Here is a 26562-nt window from a genome sequence, read left to right on the forward strand (position 1 = left end):
GATAAGAAGTCTACATAAAATATTTGAAAACCTAAATTTGTCAATAAATAAGAAATAATGAAGCAACATTTTCAAATATAAACACGAATCTATTTTGCAATCATCAAATTGTTTTAAAAGGTTTTTAAGTTCCCCTACAAACAAATTAAAATTAACATAAAAACTAATATTTTTACAAAATTTGCATCAAAATATTTATTTAAATCAGTTTGCGTCCTCTTTTTGGAGTCTCTACTGTAACCGTATCTTAAGTGTTTGGTTTTTTTTTTTTTTCCCGACTGTCCAATCATCTGTTCCACTGTGTGGGTTTCAACGTGCTTTGTTTACATTTCAAATGGAAATTGCTCTGTTTTGTATCTGTGTCTGAGCTCCGTTATCTCCTGCTGTGTATGCCGGAATATCTGTCTGCAAAATGCACTTCTACCATTTTCGGTTCGTCCTAATGAGTCTCACTCTATAGCCGTTTCTTTCGCACTAGTGCAGTAGTTTGTGGCGTACGCAAATATCGAAAGAACTTCATATTACCCCTCCCAATATCTTATTTTCCTTATCCTAGAACATCGCGAAAGGACAATACGTGCGTTAAATGGGACGTCTGACGCACACTACTTAACAAACGGACTAAGCCAACATTTTAAGACAAGAAGGAAAAAAGCCGAATGTCAACGTCACATTTGAAATCCCAATATCGAAATGCTTCCCGTGCACTGAAAGGTATCTAAATTTCTGCTGCTCAATTTCCAGATACAAATATTTTCCATTGTCCAGAAGTAAGCACTCTTTAAGATGTGTCTTAACTTAAAAAAAATATACAACCAAAAAACTTTAGACGCTCCTTTGCATTTGGTTTATGTCGGTAAGTTTACATTGTTCATTATAATTCTTTATTAATCATTTTTGAATAGAAGTACAAAGTAGAAAGGTTCACAACTGAACGATTCATTTTTCTATTTTTACTGAATTTATCTTTTCAAAAGTTGTAATCTTCTGTTAATCGGTTTACGATGTCAAAGTTATGGAAAGCTTACACACATTTGCATATACCACAATTATCCATACTTAAAGAACTTTCCCTTTTTAAAACATATCTAGTAATAATTTTAAATATGTGACCATAGAAAAAAATTAAAATTTGGCTAACAAATTGCAATCCCTTCAAAGTTTAACTTAACTAAAGCGTGAAAAACTCACCTTTTAAATGGTTTCCAATAAAATTGATTAAATGAGCTGAATTTTTTAATACATTTAAACAGATCCAAAATGCTTTGAAGATTTACAGAAATTCCTGTTTATTGGTTTTTTGCTGACGTTGATTGATTGATTTTGTTGTTGTTGTTTTGATAGCGATATTATCAATTTGCACACACAAACAGGACGATTTTTTTTGATTCGCACCGATCGCTTGTCGTACTTAAACAAATTATAGACACTTACACGAGACAACACCGAAGAACACAAATTTTTTATATTTACTTTATACGCAGATTAATGCCAGCGGATGATGCATAATAAGGATAACAGCAAGAACAACAACAACGATGTACGACGACGACGACAAATATTGTACATATGTACAGGAGATAAAGAGGCTCACGCACACGGAGACAGACACACGAGCGCGATAACGGTTAGTCGGATATATATAATCGGGAGACGGGGGCGGGGTCGAATTAACGCGACGGCGATTATGGCAATCCGTTAACGGTATCGTACCGGTTTTTATGCGATAAGTAGGCTACGGATGCGTTTTCTGAGCATATTTTCCTTCGTTTTTCTTAATTATTTTCCTTTATCCACTTTGTTTCTGGTTTAAGTACTGCGGGAAGGGGAAAAACACTGATTAGATTGATTTTTTTAATCAAAAGTTAAAGCCGCAGTGGAAAGTTATCTTCAAACTATTTTTTTTAAGTCCAAACAAGTTTCTTTTATCTAATTGCAGTATTTCATTTTACATTATACTATACTATAAAAAAAAGTGCTCTTCTCTGTTACAGATAGTAAAAATATATGATAAGAGAATTAAATTTTATTTTTTTTAACTTAAAACACAAATTGTTTTTCATGTTCCACCGATTATTGGCTAAATTACGGCTTTCTTTAAAATGTTATTGTTTTTAAAAAGGCAAGAAAAAAAATGTTGTTTTATGTAAATTAATTGCTTGTTTTAAAATAAATTTTCCGAAATGTATCTTTTTATGTTTTTTTTTAATGGATATTTTATATTGTCCGTAAACTTTATTTTTAATGAGAGTCCTTTATACGTTAAACTTTTCTACTTTGTCCATGGCACAGTAATATTATTGTTATTCAATATACATATGTATAACACCTGAGAAACTATACAAAACTGATATTTATGTTTCTCAGAAAAAGATTTTTGAGAATGTATTACTTTAAATACTGTGCTGTAGTTCTTAATTTAGATTTTTCTCCTGATTAATTTCTTATTATGACAACAGCACTTTAGTTTTTTTCGGTTGGCAACGCGCTGCGGACAAAGGACAACGACTGCAGAGAGATGCGAATGGGGAGCATAAGGCAAAGCAGAAAAACATTATGCGGGGGGTGGGTGTGAGAGAAAGCAGCTGCTCTTTCTCTTTCTCTCTGAGTCGGTGTGTGGCCAATTTGAAACGCCGCGAGAATGAAATGCAGCGAAACGAATGGTGAGCACAAAACGTGCCCAGGAAAATAGAGAAATAAACAAAATATAAAAAAGGATAATCCACCCAAGGAGGGGTGGGAGAGAGCGTGAGAGAGCGCAAGAGGAAATGTTCCATTTCCAAAACGTACACAAAACAGAAGACCTAAAGCCTTGCTCTCTCTCTAACTCTATTGCCCTCCCGCTCACTCCCGCAGGAGATGTGCGCGCCAGGCGAAAAATCAATGAAAAATATGTGGAAAACTGCCGAAATTTTATATTATTTGGATTAGCTTTGCTGCGGCTTTAACTTTTTTTGAAACAGGGTTTTTTCTAATTTCGGAATTTCTTATTTCCATATTATCTGGTATTTGTTATGATTGCTATTGCAATTGGCCAATTTTCGGCTTTATTATTGTTACACATGCACTCACACTTGCACTCGATTGCACATGTTTCTAAATTGAGCAATTACCCATTAACTAATTAATGTACACAATAGACCAATAACTTTTCAGTATTGCGCGACAAATACGTTTCGGTGCTGGAATTTGTTTATCAACGCGAAAGATACAAATGTATCTTTTTTTGCCGGATTCCAAAAAATATATGAAAATATCTTAGAAAACAATATTTTTACACGAAACCAAATATCGTTTTTCAATATTTTTTCCCGGCGATTTATCCAATATCGTTGTTTTTAGTGATATTTTTTGATGTTTTCCAACCGGAGAGCAACGCGCTGCAGCAGCGCGGGCGTTAAATTTTCGAATGAAAAGAGAATATAGTTGGAGAACCACGGATGGCACTTTCCCTGGCGCTAGTGCATTTTTCTGGCGTTAGTCCGTTTTTTGCTGGATTTCTCTCGCTCTCTTCGCTCCTTCCTACCCGCTAAAAGTACTCTCTTAAGCTGTAAAGTTAATCCATACTAATGTTATATCTCTGAACTGTTAAATAAGGTATGCTAATGTGAATTCAAATTAAATTTTTTTATTTATCCCTTTAGTTTGTAGTTAAGGTAAGTCTTAAATCTTAATACCTGACCTAATGTTCCATTTTTAATGCTTAAATGGAGCTTCTGAATAGTTGAATAGCATTTGATAAATCTGAACTGAAATTGTTTTAAAAATTACAAATAATTATTTTTCTATTGATTACAGCCAAATCTCTACCAATTAATAATGAAAATTAATTCTATGGGTTTCTTTTTTATTTAACGCAAATTATTGTGGAAAATGTGCTTAGTTTATTGCAATATTAATGGCCGATAAGTTAGAAAACTAGATAATTATTTAATCGGTCGTTTGAATGTCTATTGTTGAATAAAAATAAGAATGTTAAACATTTTACATACTTTGAGAAAAAAATGTTGCTTAAAAACAGTTTTTTAGAGAATTAATAATAATATCATACTGCCTGGAAAAATATTAAGAGAAATTTCTGACTGAAAAGAGAATGGAAATTGTAGTCGCTCTTTAAAAACTCTCTCCATACTTTAACAGCAGTCTCTTTCTCTCTTGGTACTAATTCTCCCTTTCACTCAAGTTCTCATTTAATGTGAGGTCCCTTGTTCGGAAAACTTAGTCGGTCTCTACATTTTTGAGACTATTCTGACTGTGTTTAAAAATAATTGTAAACTAGTTTTCCAAAATTAAATAACAGTTAATTGGAAACTCAGAGATGGTGCGGCACGATTCCAACGTTCCGCTCTCCTTGGGTGCGGGTGAGACTGCGCGTGTCATGGGCGTTTGTGTACGAATCTTTTTATGGCAACGAACTCTTAGCACGTGCTGTCCAAACATAAACAAATAAATAAACATGAAAAGTGGCACACATAAATGTTTTTAATCATTAAAAAAATTCAATACACTACCCAATATCATTAAGGGCATAACAGTCTTTAAAACATTATTTAGTCACAAAAAACTTCAAATTGTACCGGCTTTGAATATTGTTCACAAGGAAAACCTGGCAACTCTGCTCTTTCAGCACTCTGGTTCTCTCTTAAAAATAGCGCTCTCTGTTTTTGCCGGTGGTTTATATGTATTGCTTTATTTATAATTTACATTTGAATTAATTTACTTGCGCCAGCTCATAGTTATTATTTTTTTAATGCACGATTTTCATTATAACCAATGTTTTTTTCGCAATTTATTGTTGGTTGTTATTGTTAAAGACGTACATTAAAATACCAACCAGAATGTATTGTTGTACAAACACACACGAATACGAATGGAAACCAGTGTTACCAGAATCTAAAACGTCTTTTACCCCAAATGCTCTACACATTAAGTCTAAACTAAAAAACCCAATTTAATTTCAAAAATGTTAAAGAAGTAAAATCTCATAATTAAAAAATGACCGAAATTATGATAATTATAAATTATATTTCCTACATTCTCGTAGGAGTGGCTTAACATTACTTTCCCTCTTTGTATTATTATTCTTTCTGAAATGCACACTGAACTAACTGAATCCTAAATCTAGAGAAAAAATCTGTACAAATTGTTATAGGGTCTTAACTATAGATTATCTCTAAGAAAGAGTTATAACCATTTTCCTTTCATTTTGTGACAAAGTAATTGTTTGCTTAAAAGAGATTTTTATTCAGAAAATATATAAAAAGTTAAGTTCATTTAAAATAAAAAAGAATTTTACATCTCTCCCCGACGGGGAATTGAACCCCGGTCTCCCGCGTGACAGGCGGGGATACTAACCACTATACTATCGAGGATGTTGTTTGCCGTTTGTCAAAACACTTCTTTGATTGCCCGAACTGGGAACGACCGAAATTGAAACACCGTTCGTGTGCGTAGGCTCAAAAAGTGAACTTGGCGCATCTGCTTCAACATCCTCGATAGTATAGTGGTCAGTATCCCCGCCTGTCACGCGGGAGACCGGGGTTCAATTCCCCGTCGGGGAGAGATGTAAGGTTTTTTTTCCCATTTTATTTTTAAACGCTTTACTTGATACTTTTTAAAGCTCTTTAATATAAGATGTAAACTATTTATCTACAAAAAGTTAATTTTTTCGCATAGATCAATTTCTTTCTATATAGTTTTATTTAACGAACTGTGCCTTCAACTTTATTTATGAAAACCTTATACCCCTTTCCATAAATACTTTTTCAAAACTTCTTGGGGTAAAATACAATTTATTTTGTAATATCAATCATAAACGCAAAATAAAGTACATCCGAATACTGAGTGAGTGGGTTGGACAAGGTCTTCACTTAGAAGGTAATACAGAAAACGCTTAAGCAGGTACTACAGGCTAAGTCATTTAAAACAGTTAAAACATGGACAAAGTGGTTAAGAAATATGTATTTCTGGAGTGCAACTAGTCCACCTGCTTGCCCTCATCGCGATTGCGTTTGAAGGACACGGAATGAATGAGTAGGGGCGGTAGATTTCCACGCAGCATCTGGAGTCGCTTGCTCTTCTCTTTCTCGGGCCGTCGCAGTTCGTCCTTCGATGATCCTGGCGAGGCAGACGAGGAGGCCATTGACGGTGACATGGAGGCCAAAGAACTGGCACCCGGCAGGACCTCCGAACTCTGGGTCAGTAGCATGGCAGATCGGCGGAAGTAGCGAGGCATGGAGTAATCATCTTGGGTGGCCCGAGCTGCATTTGCCGTCTGAATGGAATAGAGACTCTGCGACACCCTGTACTTCTCGATGGTGGGCGTATCCTCGTAATTCTTGGGCAGATTGCTAAACGATATCGAGGGCACCTCGGGCGTCATGCTGATCTGGCTGCTTCCGGTCATCGTACCGCTAATGGAGAATATATCCGTTTCGCTGGCCGACGATCGTACATTCATGTGCGGAACGCTCTTGGCGGATCGAAGGATCCGTTTGGGCGTGGTAGTCAGTCCACTGGGATTGGCCAACAGGTGGGGATGGCGATCGATGAGGCGTGGTCGCAATACCACCTCCTCCACGACCTCCTCCTCCTCTTCGGCCTTCTCGTCCTCCTTCTCCTCCTCGGCAATGGCCTCGAACTTCTTGGGAGTGAGGGTCGACTGGCTGCCGGAGGGCGAGCATTCAGCTGAACTGGGCGCCAGGGTGAAAGTAATTCGTTTCTCCGCCGATCCCGTTCTGGAATCTAGGGCATCTCCTGAAAAATACAAGAAATCGTCTTAGGAAAAGTCTATCACTCAAAAGTTTCCCAGTTCCCATAATACTTGTAACATGTTATCTTAATAAAAGAGTATTTGTTGATTGACTTCACTATCCTAAAAGAGGGAGAGCCTCCCATTAGCTGTGTTAGTAAGAAAGGGATCTTTTCATTTTTAATTATTTTTTAAGATTTTTGCAAGGTTTTTATACATTTTTTAAAAATCTTAGTAGATACATTTCCACTTAAAGCAGAACAAGCAGATGCCAAGTAAGACGCATAAAAGGTTGGCAAACAAGATAAGGGTTGAGTTCATGACAGATAGGAAAGATATGGGCAGATAATAAGTTGCCTCGACTATGGCGAAAACTTTCGAGTTAGTATCTACTACTTTTGCAGGCCGAAAACCATCTCTAAACATAATTTTATTATTATATTTAAGGATTTTTAATTATATTACTGTTACTGTGCTTATACAAGGTCTAGGAAATTATTCCATTTTAATTTTTCGATTGTACCCATCTTCCATGTTGTACTCCTGATTTCGCAGTGCATTTCACAATATGTTGGTATTATTAGTCAAACCACTTAGTCAGCAAGATACATTGAAGCATCGAACGATTAAAGCCACACGTTTTCCTTATCAGCAAAGAAAATATAGTAATCGTTCTGATGCAGTCAATATTTACAAAAAAAGATTATTGTATATCTTATTTGCATAAGTACAATGGCTCTTTGAAAATAATTTGATGAAATATAAACTGTGCGGTCTCAGTTCACTAATTTATTTAAGTTCTTACTTCGATTGTTCATCATTAAACTTAAACTTAAAACCTTAACATAACTGAATAGATAAACGATATTCAAATTGTTTTTGTTTAATTATTTTTAAATTGCACTAGATTTTACTATTATAATATTTTTAAAATTTGTGAATTACAACAGTTCTTTATCAATTTTCTGATTGGTATCCCATATCCATAAATCAAATGTCGTCGAAAGATATACCAGTGATATAATTTTAAAACCTTCTGTTTCCTTGCAAGCAGGCGAGCACGTATCATGGAAGGTGATTTTTATATCGTCAAGCCCCCCGACAACGAACGTCAGTTTTATTATATACTGACGAAATTATATGACGGAAATTGTGTTATACCCAGAAAAAATAGTTAAATATGTTGCTCTAAGTACAGGAGACCTCAACTGACGAATCGGAAAAGTCATTCAACATCAGCAACAAAACGTGATGACTACCTTTATATTGTTGAGATATTATACACACGTATAACAATACATCATACAAGTATGAATAAAAATAGCACAAAGAAACAAAAACATATGAAAGTCTGACGACAATTCCCTGAAATCTGGGGTATTAATTGTTTATTATTCAGTTCTAAAATTATTGTTTTTCATGTTGAGTTATATTTGTTAATGAAAGTTGAGATAATCAAAAGCAAACAAAAAACAAGAGAGAACGCTATAGTCGGGTGCCCCGACTATCAGATACCCGTTACTCAGGTAAAGGGAGTGCGAGGGAGATGGAGATAGAAACTTTGATCACGCATAACTTTTTAACGAATGGTCCGATTTGAAAAATTTCTTCTACATTTCGATAGGTATTGATAAACACAATAAAACTGCATTTTTACTTTTCCGAAATATTTAAATTTTTAAAATCGTATATAAGCGATTGTGGGCGTTAAAGGGGGCGTGGCACCTTTTTGAAACAAACTTGCGCTGCGTAGGAACTCCTAAAATCTACATGCAAAATGCCAATCTTCTAGCTTTTATAGTTTCCGAGATCTCAGCGTTCATACGGACAGACAGACAGACAGACAGACAGACAGACAGACAGACGGACAGACAGACGGACAGACGGACATGGCTAGATCGACTCGGCTAGTGATCCTGAACAAGAATATATATACTTTATAGGGTCGGAAACGCTTCCTTCTAGCTGTTACATACTTTTGCACGAATACAATATACCCTTTTACTCTACGAGTAACGGGTATAATGACACTCGATTTGTTGGGCATTGATATGGATCAACACCTGGCATTATAATCTACACAAATATCTAGAATGCATTGAACCTTCTCTCCTAGAAAAATTGTCCTTGGTATTTTTAATAATTCAAATATAAGAAACGGAATATATTATTTTACATTAAAAGAAAATAGCTTTTAAAGTAATATTAAAATTCATAAAATGATAAAATAAAATACTCATTCAGATTTATTCCCTATATACATTTTGTAAAGTGCTGATTCCCCTTTAATTAAACTTCAGCGGTATAAGATAATAAATAAATTATATATGAAAAAATGTCAAACCCCGGTGTTCTACATATTTGACGGTTTCTTTGCAGCTTTCTTTTATCAGCTCAGGAAAAGCTGAGGAATCGATTGTTAGCATGCAAAAACTGATTATCAGGTCTTGTCCCTTATCTATAAAAAAAATACATGTACGTGTATTTTGGACAAATGGAAGCCACAAAAAATAGGTAAAAATATTCATATTTGATGGGTGTTTATTTGCTGTTAACATTTTTATATGGTCTTGATAAGGAAATAGAACTTTGACTAATTGGGTTTGGTTCATTCTGTTGATGAAATGGCTAGGTGGAGCTAACCTGGCACAGTGATTACCCAATTACGATAAATCAGTGCCAAGCCTAATAACCCATTAAATCATCTCCACTTTGGTTTGGTATTATCTCTTTCCAGATGCGATAACCAATATGTGACGTACACCCCAGCGCGTTTTTTAACTCCAGATGGAACCGGTACCGTTGGGAGCAGACTGCGTCAGTTCGAAGTAATATTGTTAATTAAATTTAGCTTCAGATCCAGATTTGTTCTTTTTCCGCTCTTCCTCGTTGGAGGTTCGAATGAATGAATATTTTTTTTGAGAAAAGACGTTAATTGATGAGTCAAGCTTGCGGAAAATTTGTATTCCAAAATAATCATAATAGTTTGATCAAATAAAAAATTTGCATTGCATATCATCTTAAAAAACTCATTTTAATTTGGTTTTTAGCTATTTGGTCTTTGGCTTGAATATCTCTTCTTTAAATAAACTTTATAGTTCAGAATTAAACAAATACTTGAAACAAGTTCTGAATATAATTTATAAATAATTGGTTAAATAATTGTGATAATTATTAAGCAAAAGATTTGTAAGAGTAGTATCAAATTTATTTTTCAGTCTATTGCTAAAGTATTTCAATCGTCAGCCATATCAATTGTCATCAGCGAAATCTTTCTAAAAGCGTTTAAATGTGTATATACTTGACTAACCGATCTCAGTCCCAGGCAATTAGTTAAGTCTGTTGAGTAATGCCAACTTGACAAACAAAGCAACTGCTCAAAGTGCACAAATTACTTTGCTAAATCACGGTTTAAAATGAGTCAAAGGCGCGACGAATTTATGATGTTTTAATGAGCATATCTGGACAAATTAGGAAAATCTTCCATTTTTGGGACTTTTTTTTTGAAATGGTAATAAGTCTAAATGTATTAGTAGTCTGTCGTGGGAATATAAGTATAAGGTGTGCGTTTTTTGCTTCAATAACATCATTTATCATCACATTCACAATTCGTAATAACTGCAGGTAAAAATAAATAGCCTGCAACTAAAGTGAAACCCAGGCGAATTGTTTTTAAAAACCTTTTTTTTATGAAATTTCATACTATTTACTAGTTCTTACTTAGGACTTAACAATTACAAGGTCCAACAATTAAGACTTAAATAGAATATGTTTAAGTTAACTTAAGTAAGGCTATTTAAAAGTCTAGATAATACTAAATGCCAGCGAACTCGGCATTGCTGTGTCTTTCGAATATTTTACACACATCGTTGTGTCTGTGCGGTATCGGCAACACTTAGAGCTAATTAGTTAATAATATTAAGTCACAATTTGGCGATATTGGTCACTCTCTTTTTGTTTTTTATGTGCGTTGCGAAAGTTCCTCAATCTTTGGCACAAATACTGCTAGTACCCATTGAACCCAAAAGCCCAGATCAAAGCTCAGTTTAGATAGAACTTGACCTTTGGCACACCGCTGGACACGATGCTGCTGCTGCGGGTGCTCTTGCCACTGATTTTACCATTACCAGCACCACCCAAAAGTGGGGTGTGCGCACCACTGGGGCCATCATTACCTTCCAGACGACGCAGCAATCGATCCTGATCACTGAGACGCGGTGTTGTCGGCATCTCGCGATTCGGCGAATGGATCCCGGCCAAATAGGTCTTTGTGCTGATCCGGTTCAGCTTGGTGGGCTGATGGTCCTGGAAGATCTGCGAGTTGGCAAATACTGCCAATATCTCCGGTCCCAAATTGGGCACATTAATCTGAGTCTCCCGGCGATAGTCCTCCTCATGGATCTTTGCGCTAAAGGGTCCACAAAGGAAGATAGATATATATTATACGTGAATTGATCATGCCAACAATAAACCAACACGATCTTGCCAATTAATCGCTAATCGCTCGCCTTCCAAACAAAGTGCGAAATGCGATCTTTGGCTCGTTGGGTCGGATTGGGTTTGATCTATCTATTAGTACCTCATTAGGCTCAGGCCCAAGCTCGAGTTGCCCTGCCTCATTTGCGGCTGATCGCAAATCGGCTGAGGCAGCGTCAGCGAATTATTATTATCCGCCGATATTGGCTGAATGCGACCGATAATCTGGCCATTTTTTCGGGATGCCAAATAGTCCTCGTCGTCCTCGGGGTTGTAATTGGCTAAAGGGGAGAAAAGACAAGCCGTGGTTATCTTTATTCGTAGACTATTACAGTTGAACTTTAATTACTAGAAGTCTTTTTAAGTAAAGCTAGTTTTATTAAACAGAGAAAGCATTGATACAAGTAAAATCAATTCGTTTAATCTCGTTTCCATAACTCGAAACAATTTTCGGGTGTAGACGACTTTTTGAGTAATATAAGTTTGACTTTAAACTCTAGAATCCAAACTTCCTACAATTGTGAAAATAAATAACCCACTTTTTTACACAAACAAATATTTTAAGAATCTAACTCTCATTTTTAAAAATAATGTTGAATATATTTCTTGTTCTAAAAAACTTGGTATACAATTCCCATATTATTAACTTTATAAAAAAATAGTCATTAAATTTAAAATGAAATACAAAAATGTTAAAGAAAATTAATAAAATAGTATACTCAAATATTAGTTTATGATAAGTAAGAAGTCGAACGCGGTCACAAATAAATATACATAAATGTAAACAACATCCTATTGAAAGCCAAACCTTATAAGCTCCCTCATATTCACTCAATCTTTGAAAAAAATTCCATAAAACTGATTTATGTATCTTTATATTTGTTTTTTTTTTCTTTTTTGTACTCGTACCCAATTTTAAATGCCAAACACGTAAAATCGCGCAAAAATCGCCGTCGCATTGTGCGTTTCAAGATCTACTTTGGGCTAGTTGTGTATGTGTGTTTGCCTGAGAGTGGCCGAGTGAGTATTTGAGGTACTCAGTTCAGGTAATCGTAACCGTCAACTGCCCAATTTAAGGCAGAAACAAATATCTTGCGCTAAAACACTTACCGATCGATTCATCGTAGCAAAAACGCTCCTCGAAGCAATTCCAGTAGAAATCTTCCCAACAGCTAACGGTCCACGGAAGGGGGTTAAAGGGAAATGGAAATGAAAAAAAACGCAATTCGAAATGTTAGCCAAGTAATTTGCTGGCCAGCCAACTTTGTTAAGCGAGAGGGGAAAATAGCGTTTACTCACTTTTGACAGCAGCGGCACATTTTGTTGTTGGCTTCCTCTTCCTCTTGCTTTCTTGACTTTTTTCCTCTCCGCCAAAAAAAAAGAGAATCCGAGTCGAAAATCGTTTGTGTTGTAACAATGCTTTGGTTTTGATTAATTTATGATTTCTGTTAGGAAAAAATAAATTAAATTCGGATTTGTGCGACTCGATTTTGTTGTTGTTTCGTGGGGAATGTGCGTGTGACTCGTCGTTCCAGAAATTTTGTTCAGTGGCTAGCGGTGAGCGTGTGGAGACAGCTCGACGTTTTATCGGCAAATGAAAATGAAGTGCCCCACAAATCGTATCTCGTGCTCTGATGACTCTGGCTCTCGCTCCCAAGCGGCTCTCTGCCCCCTCCTCTCTCGACTCTACACTTCGAGAAATTCTTTTCGATATTTTAATATGCTAAATTACATCCTTGGGTTTTTAATTGGAATTCCTCAATTAATAATATATGGATGTATACAACGATTTTTGCAAGCGTTATTGACCCCCACTTGCATCACTTATTATTATATTAATTAATAATTTGTTATTAATGCAATTTAATTCATATATTTTGGGTCAGGTATAATTATTTTTTGGTTTTAAAGACAAAAATTTGAAATTTTTCTAGGTGTATGTGTGTGTGATAAAAGTGAGTTGATTTCAGATTGAGAGCTACCGTTCTCTCTCACCCACTTTACTACCTTATCTCTCTGGGAGCGTGCCCGTGAGAGGGGGTGGTGGGCTGGTTGGGAGAGTCATTGATCGATCGCGGATGATAGATTACTGCCAGAGAGCAACGATTTTGCGACAATTTCAAACTCTCTCTCTCTCTGTCTCTCTCGATTAAACTTAAACTTCATCCACACTCTCTTTCCTTCTTTTTCTCTTGGCACTGTGGGTCAGGTGGCACGACGCGTTCCCAACATTATCAGATTAAAATTGCACGAACTTTCAAAAATTATAGCCATCCGTTATCTCATTCTATTCTTTTATGTTTAACATTTCTTTCGCAGACATTTAATCAAATTAACGCGCAGTTTGTGCAATTTATGTGTTAATTTAAATTAGATAGCTCTAGACTAAAAAATATCTTTTTGAATGTACCAAGAACGGAGAGACTGGCATTTATTAGCTAGGGAAAGTCAATGGTTTACATAAGGTCAACACTTAAAATTTTTATTTTATTTTTATTAACAATTAATACTAATAAGTTTCTAATTCGAACCTTCATTTCTTATTTCAAAGAGATGAATTAACATAAAATTTGATTTGATTTATACTCATTTTGTTCGGTTTAGCCCGCTTTTGTTCCACTGTAACCTGTTGCTGTATTGTGACACCTGCTCAAGCCTTGCACCGCCCCTATGTATGTGTGCGGGCGTGTGAGTGTTGGTGGAGTAATTGAAACTTTTTAAACTTGCACCGTGCACACACAGCGATAGCCTCGCTACACATGTACTTCTGTTTGCCTGCCTGAGTTTACTTAACGCTTTGAACGATAAGCGCTTCTGCAAATTGAGGCCACATTCTCTCCACAGGTGAGTGGACGTCAAGGGGGTCTTGTGTGGTGGGGTGGATCCATCCAAGGTTACCCCATCTAAGCATACTTTTAGGCTGTCAAGAAATGTTCTTAAGAGCTTAACAATCCAGGTTAAGAACACATATCAAGAATATTTCCTTTGTTTGGCGGTATCAAGTGTACAAATATGTTACTTAGTGACGTTTTTTTTCAGTTTTGTAAAGTCTTATCAATAGTTTGCTAATTCAATTTTGTAAAGTCTTATCAATAGATTGCTGTTTCAGTTGTGTAAAGTCTTATCAACAAATTGCTAATTGATTTTGAATGAGCTGATAATAATAACTTTGCAGAAAAGGTCAACAAACTAAAATGTGAGCAAAAAGTGATTGATGTTTATGATTTATAATTTCACCAATGACCAATTTTTTTAGTAATATGATAGAATTTAAATTACCTATAGGGGTAATAAGTTATTCAGTTGAAATTTGTAGGCCTTATATATTTACATATGTACATCCCAACCGAAGAGATACAAACACTCATCGGCTTAAAATATGTTAACTAAAGTTTGACTCTGCTAAAAATATTTATATGGCCTTGGCTTACGACTTGCTTGTTGCCTAGACCAATTTTTTTGGTTTATCTACAAAGTTTATTCTAAGAAGCTAATCTCAGAGAGCATGCTCTGAAGATTAAATAATTCCCTTCGTTGTTTTCATTTGTTTTGTAGGTGTGAAGACCCAACGCAAGAGTTGCCAAAAACAAATGTTTACCCGTTGTAAAGTAGAGGTTGGCCACCGAAAAAAGCGAAAATCGATGATTTGACAAGCTTTTCCAGAGTTCAAAGACCATAGCGAATCATGTGAGCTGCGTCAATCGATCAATTGATTGTCTTTTGATAATGCCGTAGATATATTCATAGCATTCAAAGCTTTCGGCGACAGTTGAATTGAAAAGCGCTCAACACTCATTAAAGTACGTAAGACGACGTGGAAAAGGGGATGGGTGCAGGGGTAGGACCAGCGGTAATTGAATGTCAATCAGCTGAAATGAATAGCAGTCACTTTGCTGCCTTTGCGTTGTTACTGTTACTTTAAGCCATGTAATGCAATTTGTTGATGTTTACACGTTTTGTGCGTGAAACTCATTTCAAATCGAATCGTGTTATACAACAAAAGTCGAGGATGGGGTTAAAAGTAATGGGAGTAGACAAACAAAGCCGAAGAGACAAAAAATAATACAAATATTATTTTGAAATTGCATCAGAACTGGAAAATTTATTGGGGAAATTACGAAAAAACAAGGATGAAACAGCTCTTACAACAACTAAATTTTCTATAAAATTTATTTCGATTTTTATGCGTATATATTGTTCCAGCCGAAAGTCTTTTCAGTTTGAAATTTTTTCCTAAATAAATAAATAAAATTGTAAGTTCAAATGTTCTCTGTCGGATTGCAATTCTATTTTTAATATTGTTCAGATATAAAAAAATATATATATTTCAGATTATATTAAGCATTTAATAAAAGCTTTCATAAGCTGGTCAATAAATATCAAATTAAATATACTAATATATTATAGATATTCTTTTATGCGTAATTAAGTTTTGCATAAGTTGTTGTAATTAAAAATTTACTTGACATAAATTGCAACTGCCTTGAATTAAGTCAAACAACTTTTGTTGTAGCAAACCGAAATAAACAACCATAATTTGAAGACAAAATATTCCTAAGCTTAGTCAGCTTCCCGTAATCATATGAATATCAACCTTTTTCCGTATCATCAGACTACACGATTAAAATGCATTCAGCAAAAAATATTTCAAGTTGTTGTCTCTACTTTTTTAATGGGCTGTGAAAAGTTCGCGATTAATATCTCGTTCAACAAACCTGCCAAATCATTCTGAATATTGTGGTTTTCTCGTTCCGAATTTCTTTTTTATATGCTGACTATTGAACTGGCCCGCAAACGGTTTGGGTCGCTGATTTGACAAACAAAATCGCATGCCACAGGTAAAAAATTGCGGGCGAATAACTTCCGCACAAAGTACAAAACAAATACAGCGCCAAAATCGTGAACAATAACATTCGGATTACAATATATAATTTTACGAGTCACTCAAGCGATGCATGCAATGCGGTGAATTCTTTCATAAAAAATTTAAAGAAAACGAAACCGAAATTATAAGCGTTAAACTTTTAACCCAAATCTAATAAAAGGTATAAAAAGGTTAATTTGAATTGAATTTTGCTTACGGAAAATCTTTAAATATATGGTTTTAATTCAACAGATTAATTCATTAGTATATACCTTGCACTAACTAAAGTATCTTATGGGTTTTGCTTAATTAACTTTTTATATGCCTGTCAAGTATCCCTCCACAATATACAGCCCCTCTCTCCGACAATATAAAACATTTTACGACTACAAAACCAGTTTTGTGGCAGTAAAAAATATATATGTACATATGTATACAATATAATAAACGACCAAATGAACATTATCTAGAATCTCTCACTGGAAAATCACCAAAAAGTTCAAAAGCGTTAATATAAGTTAGGTTTTTTTGCATTGCAAGGGAGAAACGTGTATTGTATTAACTTAATCTATTATACTTTATACTTTATTATTCATTATTCCATTTTTATCGTTAGCTCGCTAAGTAGAAATTCAAATTAAGTTCCCACTTCATTTAATTGAGCTTGGTATTGTTTGAGATATTGGCAAAGCTAAAATTTTAAATATGTAGGTATGTGAAATAAATAAAGAAAGCTGCGCAAAGTTGGAAGAGTGCCGCTTAAGTACAAATTGTTAGCATATATCATATATCAAATTTAATAGAGAAACATTTATGAAAGGTATTTTAATCGTTATTGCTTTAAATTCTTTTATAGATTAAATTCAACCAGCCCTATAAAGAAAATAAAGGTATTGATTTATTTAATTATTCTTTATTTTTAACATTTTCTTCACTAAACTTAGATATTTTATTCCATGTAAAATAAGTGTATGGAAACTTTTCCAACACGACTCGGATAAATATGAGTTTCGAAAAATAACGTTTTATTATCACCCCGTGTATTTATATCTTAATTTGATTTACGATGCTTGAGTTCGATTCCCCCAGATCGAATGTATTTCCCGTCCCCAAAAAACCAACAGATGGTTGTTTATTGTTGACTTTTGGATTAAATGTAAAGTGTAAATTACAATAACCCGTCAAATAAAATCATTCACACCCCTGGAGGCACTTGGAATTTGCCTCTATAACTGACCAGAAAGATCGAAAGCAGGTGTCATTAACCGCGCAGCTTGGCTTGCAGCTTGGATATATTGTATATAATGCCTCGTTCGGTTCATGGTAAACTAAAACACCAGACGACAAGTGGCGTGCATTGGCCTCGTTTCAGTTTTTAGGCTTTGACAGGCATCAGACATCAGCGACTGACTTGTATTTCGATCGAGTTGGACCTGCATTGCCGTCGAGTTTCTCTTGCCAACCCAAAACCCCTTCATTTTATCGCAACTTCGCAACTGCAGATTCGTTCTCGAATTTTTATACCCTTGCAGAGGGTATTATAATTTCAGTCAAAAGTTTGCAACGCAGTGAAGGAGACATTTCCGACCCTATAAAGTATATATATTCTTGATCAGCATCACCAGGAGAGTCGATCTAGCCATGTCCGTCTGTCCGTCTGTCCGTCTGTCCGTCTATCCGTCCGTCTGTCCGTCTGTCCGTCCGTCCGTCCGTTTCTACGCAAACTAGTCCCTCAGTTTCAAAGCTATCTGCTTGAAACTTTCCCAAAAGTTGTCTTTCTATTGCAGGTAGTATATAAGTCGGAACGAGCCGGATCGGGCGCCTATATCATATAGCTGCCATATAACTGAACGATCGGAAAAGCCATAACTTTGGTGTTTTTATACCCTTGCAGAGGGTATTATAATTTTGGTCAAAAGTGTGCAACGCAGTGAAGGAGACATCTCCGACCCTATAAAGTATATATATTCTTGATCAGGATCACCTCCTGAGTTGATATAGCCATGTCCGTCTGTCCGTCTGTCCGTCTGTCCGTCTGTCTGTCCGTCTGTCTGTCCGTCTGTCTGTTTCTACGCGAACTAGTCTCTCAGTTTTAAAGATATCGAATTGAAACTTTGCACACACCCTTCTTTCCTTTGCACGCAGTATATAAGTCGGAATGGCCGGGATCGGCCGACTATATCCTATAGCTGCCATATAACTGAACGATCGGAAATGCCATAACTTTGGTGTTTGTAAAGTTAGGAAGTTGGGATTTTCTATGGGTTTTATATTTGGCCAATCAATCCGACTTACCAAATTTCATAAGGATCGGCCGACTATATCCTATAGCTGCCATATAACTGATTGATCGGAAATGCCATAACTCTGCTGTTTGTTAAGTTAGGAAGTTGGGACTTTCTATGGGTTTTATATTTGGCCAATCAATCCGACTTACCAAATTTCATAAGGATCGGCCGACTATATCCTATAGCTGCCATATAACTGATTGATCGGAAATGCCATAACTCTGCTGTTTCTTAAGTTAGGAAGTTGGGACTTTCTATGGGTTTTTTATTTGGCCAATTAATCCGACTTACCAAATTTCATAAGGATCGGCCGACTATATCCTATAGCTGCCATATAACTGATTGATCGGAAATGCCATAACTCTGCTGTTTGTTAAGTTAGGAAGTTGGGACTTTCTATGGGTTTTTTATTTGGCCAATTAATCCGACCTACAAAATTTCATAAGGATCGGCCGACTATATCCTATAGCTGCCATATAACTGAACGATTGGAAAAGCCATAACTTTGATGTTTTTAAAGTTAGGAAGTTGGGTTTTTTTTTTGAGTATTAAGAATGCATCATATGAATAATTTTGGAGAATATAATTTACAGAGTATTCTGCAAGGGTATATCAACTTCGGCTCCGCCCGAAGTTAGCTTTCCTTTCTTGTTAAAGTTAGGAAGTTGAGATTTTCTATGGGTTTTATTTTTGGCTAATCACTCTGACCTACCGAATTTCATAAGGATCGGACGACTATATCCTATAGCCGCCATATAACTGATTGATCGGAAATGCCATAACTTTGGTGTTTGTAAAGTTAGGAAGTTGGGATTTTCTATGGGTTTTATTTTTGGCCAATCAATCCGACCCACCAAATTTCATAAGGATCGGCCGACTATATCTTATAGCTGCCATATAACTGAACGATTGGAAATGTCATAACTTTGGTGTTTTTAAAGTTAGGAAGTTGGGACTTTTTATGAGTATTAAGAATGCATCATATGAATAATTTTGGAGAATATAATTTATGGAATATTCTGCAAGGGTATATCAACTTCGGCTCCGCCCGAAGTTAGCTTTCCTTTCTTGTTTTCTTTATATTTAAGTTTTTAGAGCACGCGCACTCTGTGTTGATCTTATAAATTAGTATCTCAAGCGTAATGGCGCTCACAAATATTTTCGATTCGTGTCTGTCAGCTTGGCTTTCTGCGTTAATAACCATTTTGTTAACATTTATAAGATTCAAGATACGAACAGCAAAGCGATTACGATAATTTACTAAATTAAAAAGGAAGAAAATACGATAGATGTTTAAGCTTTAAACTCTTAACTGAACATAATTATTCTGGCCTTACACGATTCCAAACATATTGATTTTTTTGGATGAAGTGAATATTTCATAAAGAAAACCAGAATCTGGTAAAAGACTAAGTTGCAAATAAAATAACATGTTTTAAAAAAAAAACAAATTAAAAATATTTTAGAAACTAAAAACAAACAAGTTTAAAAAGTTAAAATAAATTTATTTAACATCGGAAATCTTGGTTAAATTGAATGGGAACTGATAAATTTATAATGTTTTGTTGTGGGATTTAATACATCAATGGCATATTTAAATACTTGTGAAACATCAGATAATACTCAACAGTTCTCATTGAGATCGTCATATCACCTTGTTGCTCCACAACGTTTACCGTAATCAATTAACTACTTGATGGGAGCTTTTAAACCAATGGCATTTTGTATGTTTCACAGAGATAATGGGTCCGATTAACAGCAAAAGTTCCCTAAATTGTTTACCCAGTAATTGTCTAGGGAAAAAACCTTGAAGCTTGAAAAGTGATTTCAGCGAAAACGGAACTGTTTTTAAGAATTACAGATTCCTATAATATTACAATCCCTTTGTACACATTTATGAATGAATGCAATTTATGTAGGCGAAACTCGATTCATGTTAATCGCTTGCATTATTTCATTGTGATCTTTTCAGTTCCGCAATTATATATCATTGGTTGTTTTCTCAGGTGAGTGAGTCACGGGTGTCTTATACTTGAATCATTCACTCAAAGCACGTCCCGCGTCCAAGATGCTTCCTTAAAATACATTCCGTGTATATATACGAACTTATCTCGTCTAAATCTGCTTGACAAGTATTTTGTTTGTCAGTCCATTTGCTTCAATTTTTATCAGTAATCACTTGATTGCTCATGACTATATAGCGAAAGCACTAAAGATACGTACTAGAAGGTAGATCGCCTGACACGGGGACTTGTCGATAATGCAAGTCCCAGACTGTTTTTCACTCTCTGCCAGACACAAAGCTAATGCATCGGTCGATTTCGAAAGGCGTTTACGAACTTTGATTTTTAAGCTTATGGCTTTACCATGGTATGGGTACTTTTTTCGGTTGTTTATGATAACAGATAAGATATGACGAAAGGAAGAGTTTGGGAATGTTAATGACGGAAAACTAATCGCTAGGATCTATATAATCAATCAAAATTGTGTCAGAAAGTATGATAACCAGAAATTATTGTGTTGACGATATTGGGGAGTAGCTGAACTCATTGAAAATCCAAATATTTCATAACGTTGGCATCTAATTTATAAGATTTAGTCAATTTTTGAAAAATTCATAAAAGGAATTATATTATGCGAATTCCTTTTATCTCGCTCTTGATGAATTGAGGATAGACATTGATCATAGATACTCACTAAATCAATATTAGCTAGGTTGATCACCATTTAATTAACAATTAAAGATCAACTTGATAATAACATTTGCTCTTTACGACTCCTATGATTATCAGGTTTAACATGCAGATAACTTTACGTTGATCTTAGCCCCTTATTAAGATTCGATTTCTAAGAAAACATGACTTGAGAAAAAAACGAATCAATCCATTTAAATATTGAGGATTAGTAATACGAGTACCAAGAAATGTAATTCGGTGACTCATAACAGAATGTACATATTCAAAGTTTTATCTGATTGTAAATTGTTTATTTGGCTTTGTACCGAAAGTGAAGAAGTGTTAAATTGTCCCGTTTGAAAATCCGGTATTTCATAATTGTTTGTTTATTAGCAACATTTTATGGTCGAGACACATGACAAGGCAAGACAAATCAAAGTGAAATAAATCGAAAATATCGAAATGAAATTTCGCATGCATTTGTAATCAAAACACAGACACACCGCTTTTTTTTAGATGCCTTATGGGATTGTTGATCGTTTCGGAGAATTCGAGAAAATCCCGATCAAAAACCGGAACACCCAGTAAAGTAGCAGAATCTCCTTGCAAGGCGCCAAACGGTTTTTTCCAGAGAAAGAGAAGGCTTATGGGGTGGGAAAGAGATGGCTGATAAGGTGGGAAAGAGAGGGGGCGAGCAAGAGTGCAATAAACTGCAACATAAATTCTTATGCTGAATAATTGCCATCACATCAGAGAGTTTTGGGACGCAAGGGGGTTTACTTGTTCTTGGAAAATCACGAGGCTCTGCCTCAGGGTCAACAACGTGTTGTATTGGGCATATTTTTTTTACTTTATTCTTGCCTGTATGGGTGTATTCAAGTGCGATTTCAATTACAGGTTCTTAAACAACGCTGTTTTGTTGTATATTACTTTTTCGTTTTTTGAATTTTTTCCACTCTCACAAGACGTTCACTTCACAGAGTTTTGTTTGGGTTTTTCCACCGGCTCCTTTGGGGCTATTATACAACTTTCAATCAACTCCTTTTTGAAGACACTTTCTTTTTATACATGTATTTTGTAAGCTGACATTAAGTGATGTTGCTCAAGAACCGATGCTAAAAACTGCGTCACAAAAATAAAACAACACAAACTTTGACGTGATCACGCTTTGAACGCGAATTCGACAAAAAACAAGCAAGAAAACAAAGTAAAGCTCGCCGATCGAGCCAGCATTTGGTGCGCGCACGTCTGTCGGGTTCAACAATCGTCGGCTGACTGAATGCGAATAAACCGGGGATGACAACAACTCCACCAGCCCCACCAACAAACCCCAACAAGGCCCCATCAAATCCGATGGAGCATGAGCATAAGCTTTCGGAAGTTGGCTCATACACGCGACGTTCGTATTGTATTGCTGATAGAAGATCTGACCTGGGCACCGACCTGTCATTGGCGGATTGTCGAAAATTGAAATTGATGGCTATCGTGCGGTGAGGATGTGACCATGATATTGAAATTGTTAAAATAAAATGTGCTAAGCAAAAACAAATATTATTGTCTTAATCCAATAAAAATTCAATTTATATTTCCACTGTACTGTAATACTTAAAACATACATATTATTTTAGTTCACAATAATGGGAAAAAACTAGTTTTAAAAAAATTATCACATTTGCCGCCAAAAATAATTATGTTTAAAAGTGCGATATTTCTATTTAAATATCGATAAGTTTTTCAACTGCTTCCAAATTAAATGCAAAAACGAACTGCTTGTGGCGATATAACACTACTACTGGCGAAAATAAGAAATGGCAAATTTATATGCATAGTACAACTGCACTCCGGTTTGAAATCAATGTAGCAATGTATTAAGAGCATTTAACGACATACATATTAAGCTTAAAACTTTAAAATCAGCGGGATACACCTTTTTTTTAAGTTTGAATATAATGTTTATTAGCAAGTGCGCCCGTGGACTTTTTACTAAAAAATCTCAATCAGTCATGTATAGTTATTTTTTCTAAGCATCAATAAAACCGTCAATTATTAAAATCATCATAAGAGTATTGCAACCTCTATAAAATTGTACAAATGAGAATTGAATCAACACTAATATCCTGCTTTTATGTTATAATTTATTTTTAAAGAGTTAATGTTCGTATAAATCTGTCAAAGAATAATAAAGGAATTTTAAATTCCTGTACTGCTCTAGCTTCATACCCTATACATATTGTTTGACTCAAAATTATTGTAATTTAAAATAAATATCGTTTCACACACAAAAACTATCGCTCACGTATGCCATCTCTAAGCCTCACTTATAATCGATATCACAGTCTCCGTTTCGGCCATCACTACGCTCGACCTATTTTCAAAGAAAAAAGGCTATATTTTGCGAAAAACAGCCCGAACAAACAGAAAAACACCCGCTTTATTAGCCAAATGTGCGCAAAATGAAAGTAACAATTAAGTCATGGACTGGAGTTGCAACTTGGCGTTGGATAGCGAATGACGAGAACTGCGGTATCTGTCGCATGTCCTTCGAGAGCACTTGCCCGGAGTGCGCGCTGCCCGGTGACGACTGTCCCCTGGTGTGGGGTGTCTGCTCCCATTGCTTCCACATGCACTGCATCGTCAAGTGGCTGAACCTGCAACCGTTGAACAAACAGTGTCCCATGTGCCGCCAGAGCTGGAAGTTCAACGTGCACTAAACCGCGTTCTAGTTCTAGTTACCAAACCCACAGATCAGCAGCAGAAGCATAAGTAGCAGCAAGAAACCGTAGACACAGTAAGCTTATCAAATGATGGAGAACAGCAGCGGCGATGCCCAGCCGCATTTGACGGGTTTGCCGCCACTGCCAAAAAGTCTGAGTGCCGCCACGGCGGCTCCTGTGGCCATTGGCCCGCATCCACGCACAGGATCGCCAGCGTCCAGTGTTTCCGCTCTGACCGCAGCCGCCGGAGAACTTTACTTGGGCCCCTCCACCTCCTCATCGGCAGCAGCGGCCAGGAATCGCAGCTACAACGGACACGGGCATAGCCAGCGACATGGCAGCCTCTCCTCCACACAGGAGTCTCTCAGCGATCGGGAGTCCGTGCACAGTCGCGCCTCCAGCACACACAGCGCTGGGGCGGGTCACACGCCCACCAACAGCTCGAGCAGCACTGCAGCCACCTCGTCCACTATCGACAACCAGCTGGCCATCTTGCGAAGGGAAATGTATGGCTTGAGGCAGTTGGATCTTTCGTTGCTGTCGCAGCTGTGGGCGCTCAACGAGTCGATACAGGGATTTCGGGTGTTCCTTCAGGAGCAGGACGCTCTTTCGCCGCCCTCGAGATCTCGCACGCCTTCGGATGCGAATTCTTTGAGCTCCGACGAGGAGGACGATGGCTCCTATGCGCCAGTGGCCTTGCCCAAGATGACGGACGCTCCTGGAGGTGGTAGTGCGGGTGTGGTGAGCTCCAGGGCCATATCCTCGCCGGCAGCCAGTGGGGGACTGCCCACCAAACTGGCCACGGGTTCGACCACATCACATGCCTCGACCAGCTCGACTTCGGGAACCTCGGGCTCATCCTCAGCTGCCTCCTCAATGGGCAAACATCAACAAATGCAGCAGCAACAGCAACAACAGCAGGCGGCTTCCCATTACCATCAAAGGCCAGAGCCACCACCCGCACCGCCAGCACAGCATAAGGCGCATCCACAGCTGCCGAGAATCCTGCAGCAGCGCATGCGACAGGCTCCGCCTCCACCGCCACCCACTAGGCAAAAGGGGGGCAGCAGCAGTAGCCACAGCATTAGCAGCAGCAACCACAGCATCAGCAGCGTCACCCAGCCGCATCCACATCCACACCAACACGCCCATCACTCGCGGCCCGTATGACAAAACCCGTTCTTGGACTAAGCCAAGTTCAAGAACAGAAGCAGATTTAAAAAGCAGCCGCTGCCAACACTTCGGAAAGGGTCAATTAGACGACATTTCTTAAAGAGTCAATTCAAATTCAAGTGCAGAAAGATCACACTCACTCTGTCAACACTCTCATCTCATAAAGCTTGCCATGTCCTCATTCTTGATATTGAAACACGAAACATATGAACGGTTTATAAATGTTTTTTGCGAAACGATGAAAATGTCTTTGAATGTAAGCGTACCACTTTTCACGTTTAATATTAAATAATAAACACAAGAAATTTGTATTCAATAATAATCGCTAAGTAGTAAAGGATAAGATCCTTATATGCATCTATGTATTACTCAAATTGTATAAACATAAATTTAAAATGCTTGAAATTCCGCATCGAATTCATAGATCTAGTTCTATTATTTGCGTTGACTCTGAAATGTTTTGTTAGAATGCATACTATCCTACAAAAACTAAATCAAATTGTTCCAACTCATGTAGCACTAACCAAAACTAAACTCTTGGCCTAAACATATGAATATCTGGATTGATTTTATAGCCCTGTTAAGTCTTAGTTTCCTAAGGGGAATCGAACGAAAAATTATATTATACGAACATGTATCTGCATCTCAAAGCGAAACCTAGCTGATCTTACTGTTAGTCCAATAATCCTATCATTAACACTCCAAAATCTAGGCATATATATGTAAAGCTCAAGTATTGGAGCGAATCCCCCGAGCAGTTATACAGTGCGTTTCAGAACTGTAAGTCAGTTGCATACAAGTTCCATTAAAAATGCTGTAAAGTTGAATTCAAGAGAAAGTCAGTGTAGGAAGTATAACGATTCTCGATTGGAGTTTTCCGTATATTTTAAAATATTTGTATTTATTTAATGGACACGGTTTTAGATAACTATATTAAATAATGTCCAACTGTCCTATAGCTTTGGAACGCATTGTATTTAATATTTATATACAAAATACATATACAATTTTTACCACGTAACAGTTTAAAAGGCGATAATTGATGAAACACAGTAAATACCATCGAGTATTTACCATATCACACGCATTATATGGGAGATTGCGAAATGAAACAAGATTTACATATATTACCTAATCGAAAATTAAACAATTTCCGATGTTTATTGTTAGTACTTAGAATTGTTTTATTTCTCAAAACAAATTCCTTACAAAATCTACTAAAATTAAAGCACCTTATGAAGTTTACGATTGGAATTAAAATCCACACGATCATAATTTCCTGTTCTTTATTTCGATTTCAAACACACCATTCTAAAAAAGACAACAAATCAAAAATCTGTGGAAATTAGAACCAACCAGATCACCGAAAGATCGATATATTAGCAATATACTATACTGCAGCACAAGTCGCAAAATGTAAGCATTGACTTTAGCTTTGAATACCTTGGCTCAAAAAATGGGAGATGTATCGGGAAATCTTTCAAGGATCGATTTCTTGACGTCGAGATCATATTTCAAGGACATGTAAGAGTTAACTCTTAGCAACAAAATATTGGACATATAATTTTAATATAAATGACAGTTTTTCCATTTCTTTTGATTTAAATGATCAATAATGTTC

The 26562-nt window shown here is 36.4% G+C and overlaps 4 protein-coding genes and 2 non-coding genes across 6 annotated transcripts in view; 3 read left to right on the forward strand and 3 right to left on the reverse strand.

Annotated features, from left to right (window-relative positions):
• Window positions 1-3410, reverse strand: part of LOC108044966 (semaphorin-1A) — a 139520-nt gene extending 136110 nt beyond the window's left edge. Inside the window, exons 1-2 of the mRNA XM_017124137.2 lie at window positions 3073-3410; window positions 1192-1816 (exon numbers count right to left, since the gene is read on the reverse strand). The gene's annotated coding sequence lies outside the window, so the exon portion shown is untranslated. The remainder of the gene's footprint in view (window positions 1-1191; window positions 1817-3072) is intronic.
• A 1890-nt stretch (window positions 3411-5300) lies between these two features.
• Window positions 5301-5372, reverse strand: Trnad-guc. The gene has a single exon. It is a non-coding gene; the product is annotated as a tRNA-Asp (tRNA).
• Window positions 5373-5489: 117 nt separating this feature from the next.
• Trnad-guc lies at window positions 5490-5561 on the forward strand. The gene has a single exon. It is a non-coding gene; the product is annotated as a tRNA-Asp (tRNA).
• A 192-nt stretch (window positions 5562-5753) lies between these two features.
• Window positions 5754-22320, reverse strand: LOC108044976. The gene is made up of 6 exons (XM_017124149.2): window positions 21905-22320; window positions 12527-12672; window positions 12338-12399; window positions 11331-11508; window positions 10927-11159; window positions 5754-6756 (listed from the first exon to the last, which is right to left on the reverse strand). The coding sequence occupies exons 2-6, from the start codon at window positions 12544-12546 to the stop codon at window positions 5978-5980; spliced, it is 1272 nt and encodes a 423-aa protein (XP_016979638.1). The 5' UTR covers window positions 12547-12672; window positions 21905-22320; the 3' UTR covers window positions 5754-5977.
• A 1052-nt stretch (window positions 22321-23372) lies between these two features.
• On the forward strand, window positions 23373-23765 carry LOC108044987 (anaphase-promoting complex subunit 11). Its single transcript, XM_017124166.2, has one exon. The coding sequence runs from the start codon at window positions 23508-23510 to the stop codon at window positions 23763-23765; it is 258 nt and encodes an 85-aa protein (XP_016979655.1). The 5' UTR covers window positions 23373-23507.
• A 90-nt stretch (window positions 23766-23855) lies between these two features.
• On the forward strand, window positions 23856-25962 carry LOC108044986 (signal element on autosome protein 2). Its single transcript, XM_017124165.2, has one exon. The coding sequence runs from the start codon at window positions 23856-23858 to the stop codon at window positions 24936-24938; it is 1083 nt and encodes a 360-aa protein (XP_016979654.1). The 3' UTR covers window positions 24939-25962.
• Window positions 25963-26562: the final 600 nt, after the last annotated feature.

This window comes from Drosophila rhopaloa, unplaced genomic scaffold (assembly GCF_018152115.1).
Source record: "Drosophila rhopaloa isolate 14029-0021.01 unplaced genomic scaffold, ASM1815211v1 contig_2, whole genome shotgun sequence".
Classification (NCBI taxonomy): Eukaryota; Metazoa; Arthropoda; class Insecta; order Diptera; family Drosophilidae; genus Drosophila; species Drosophila rhopaloa.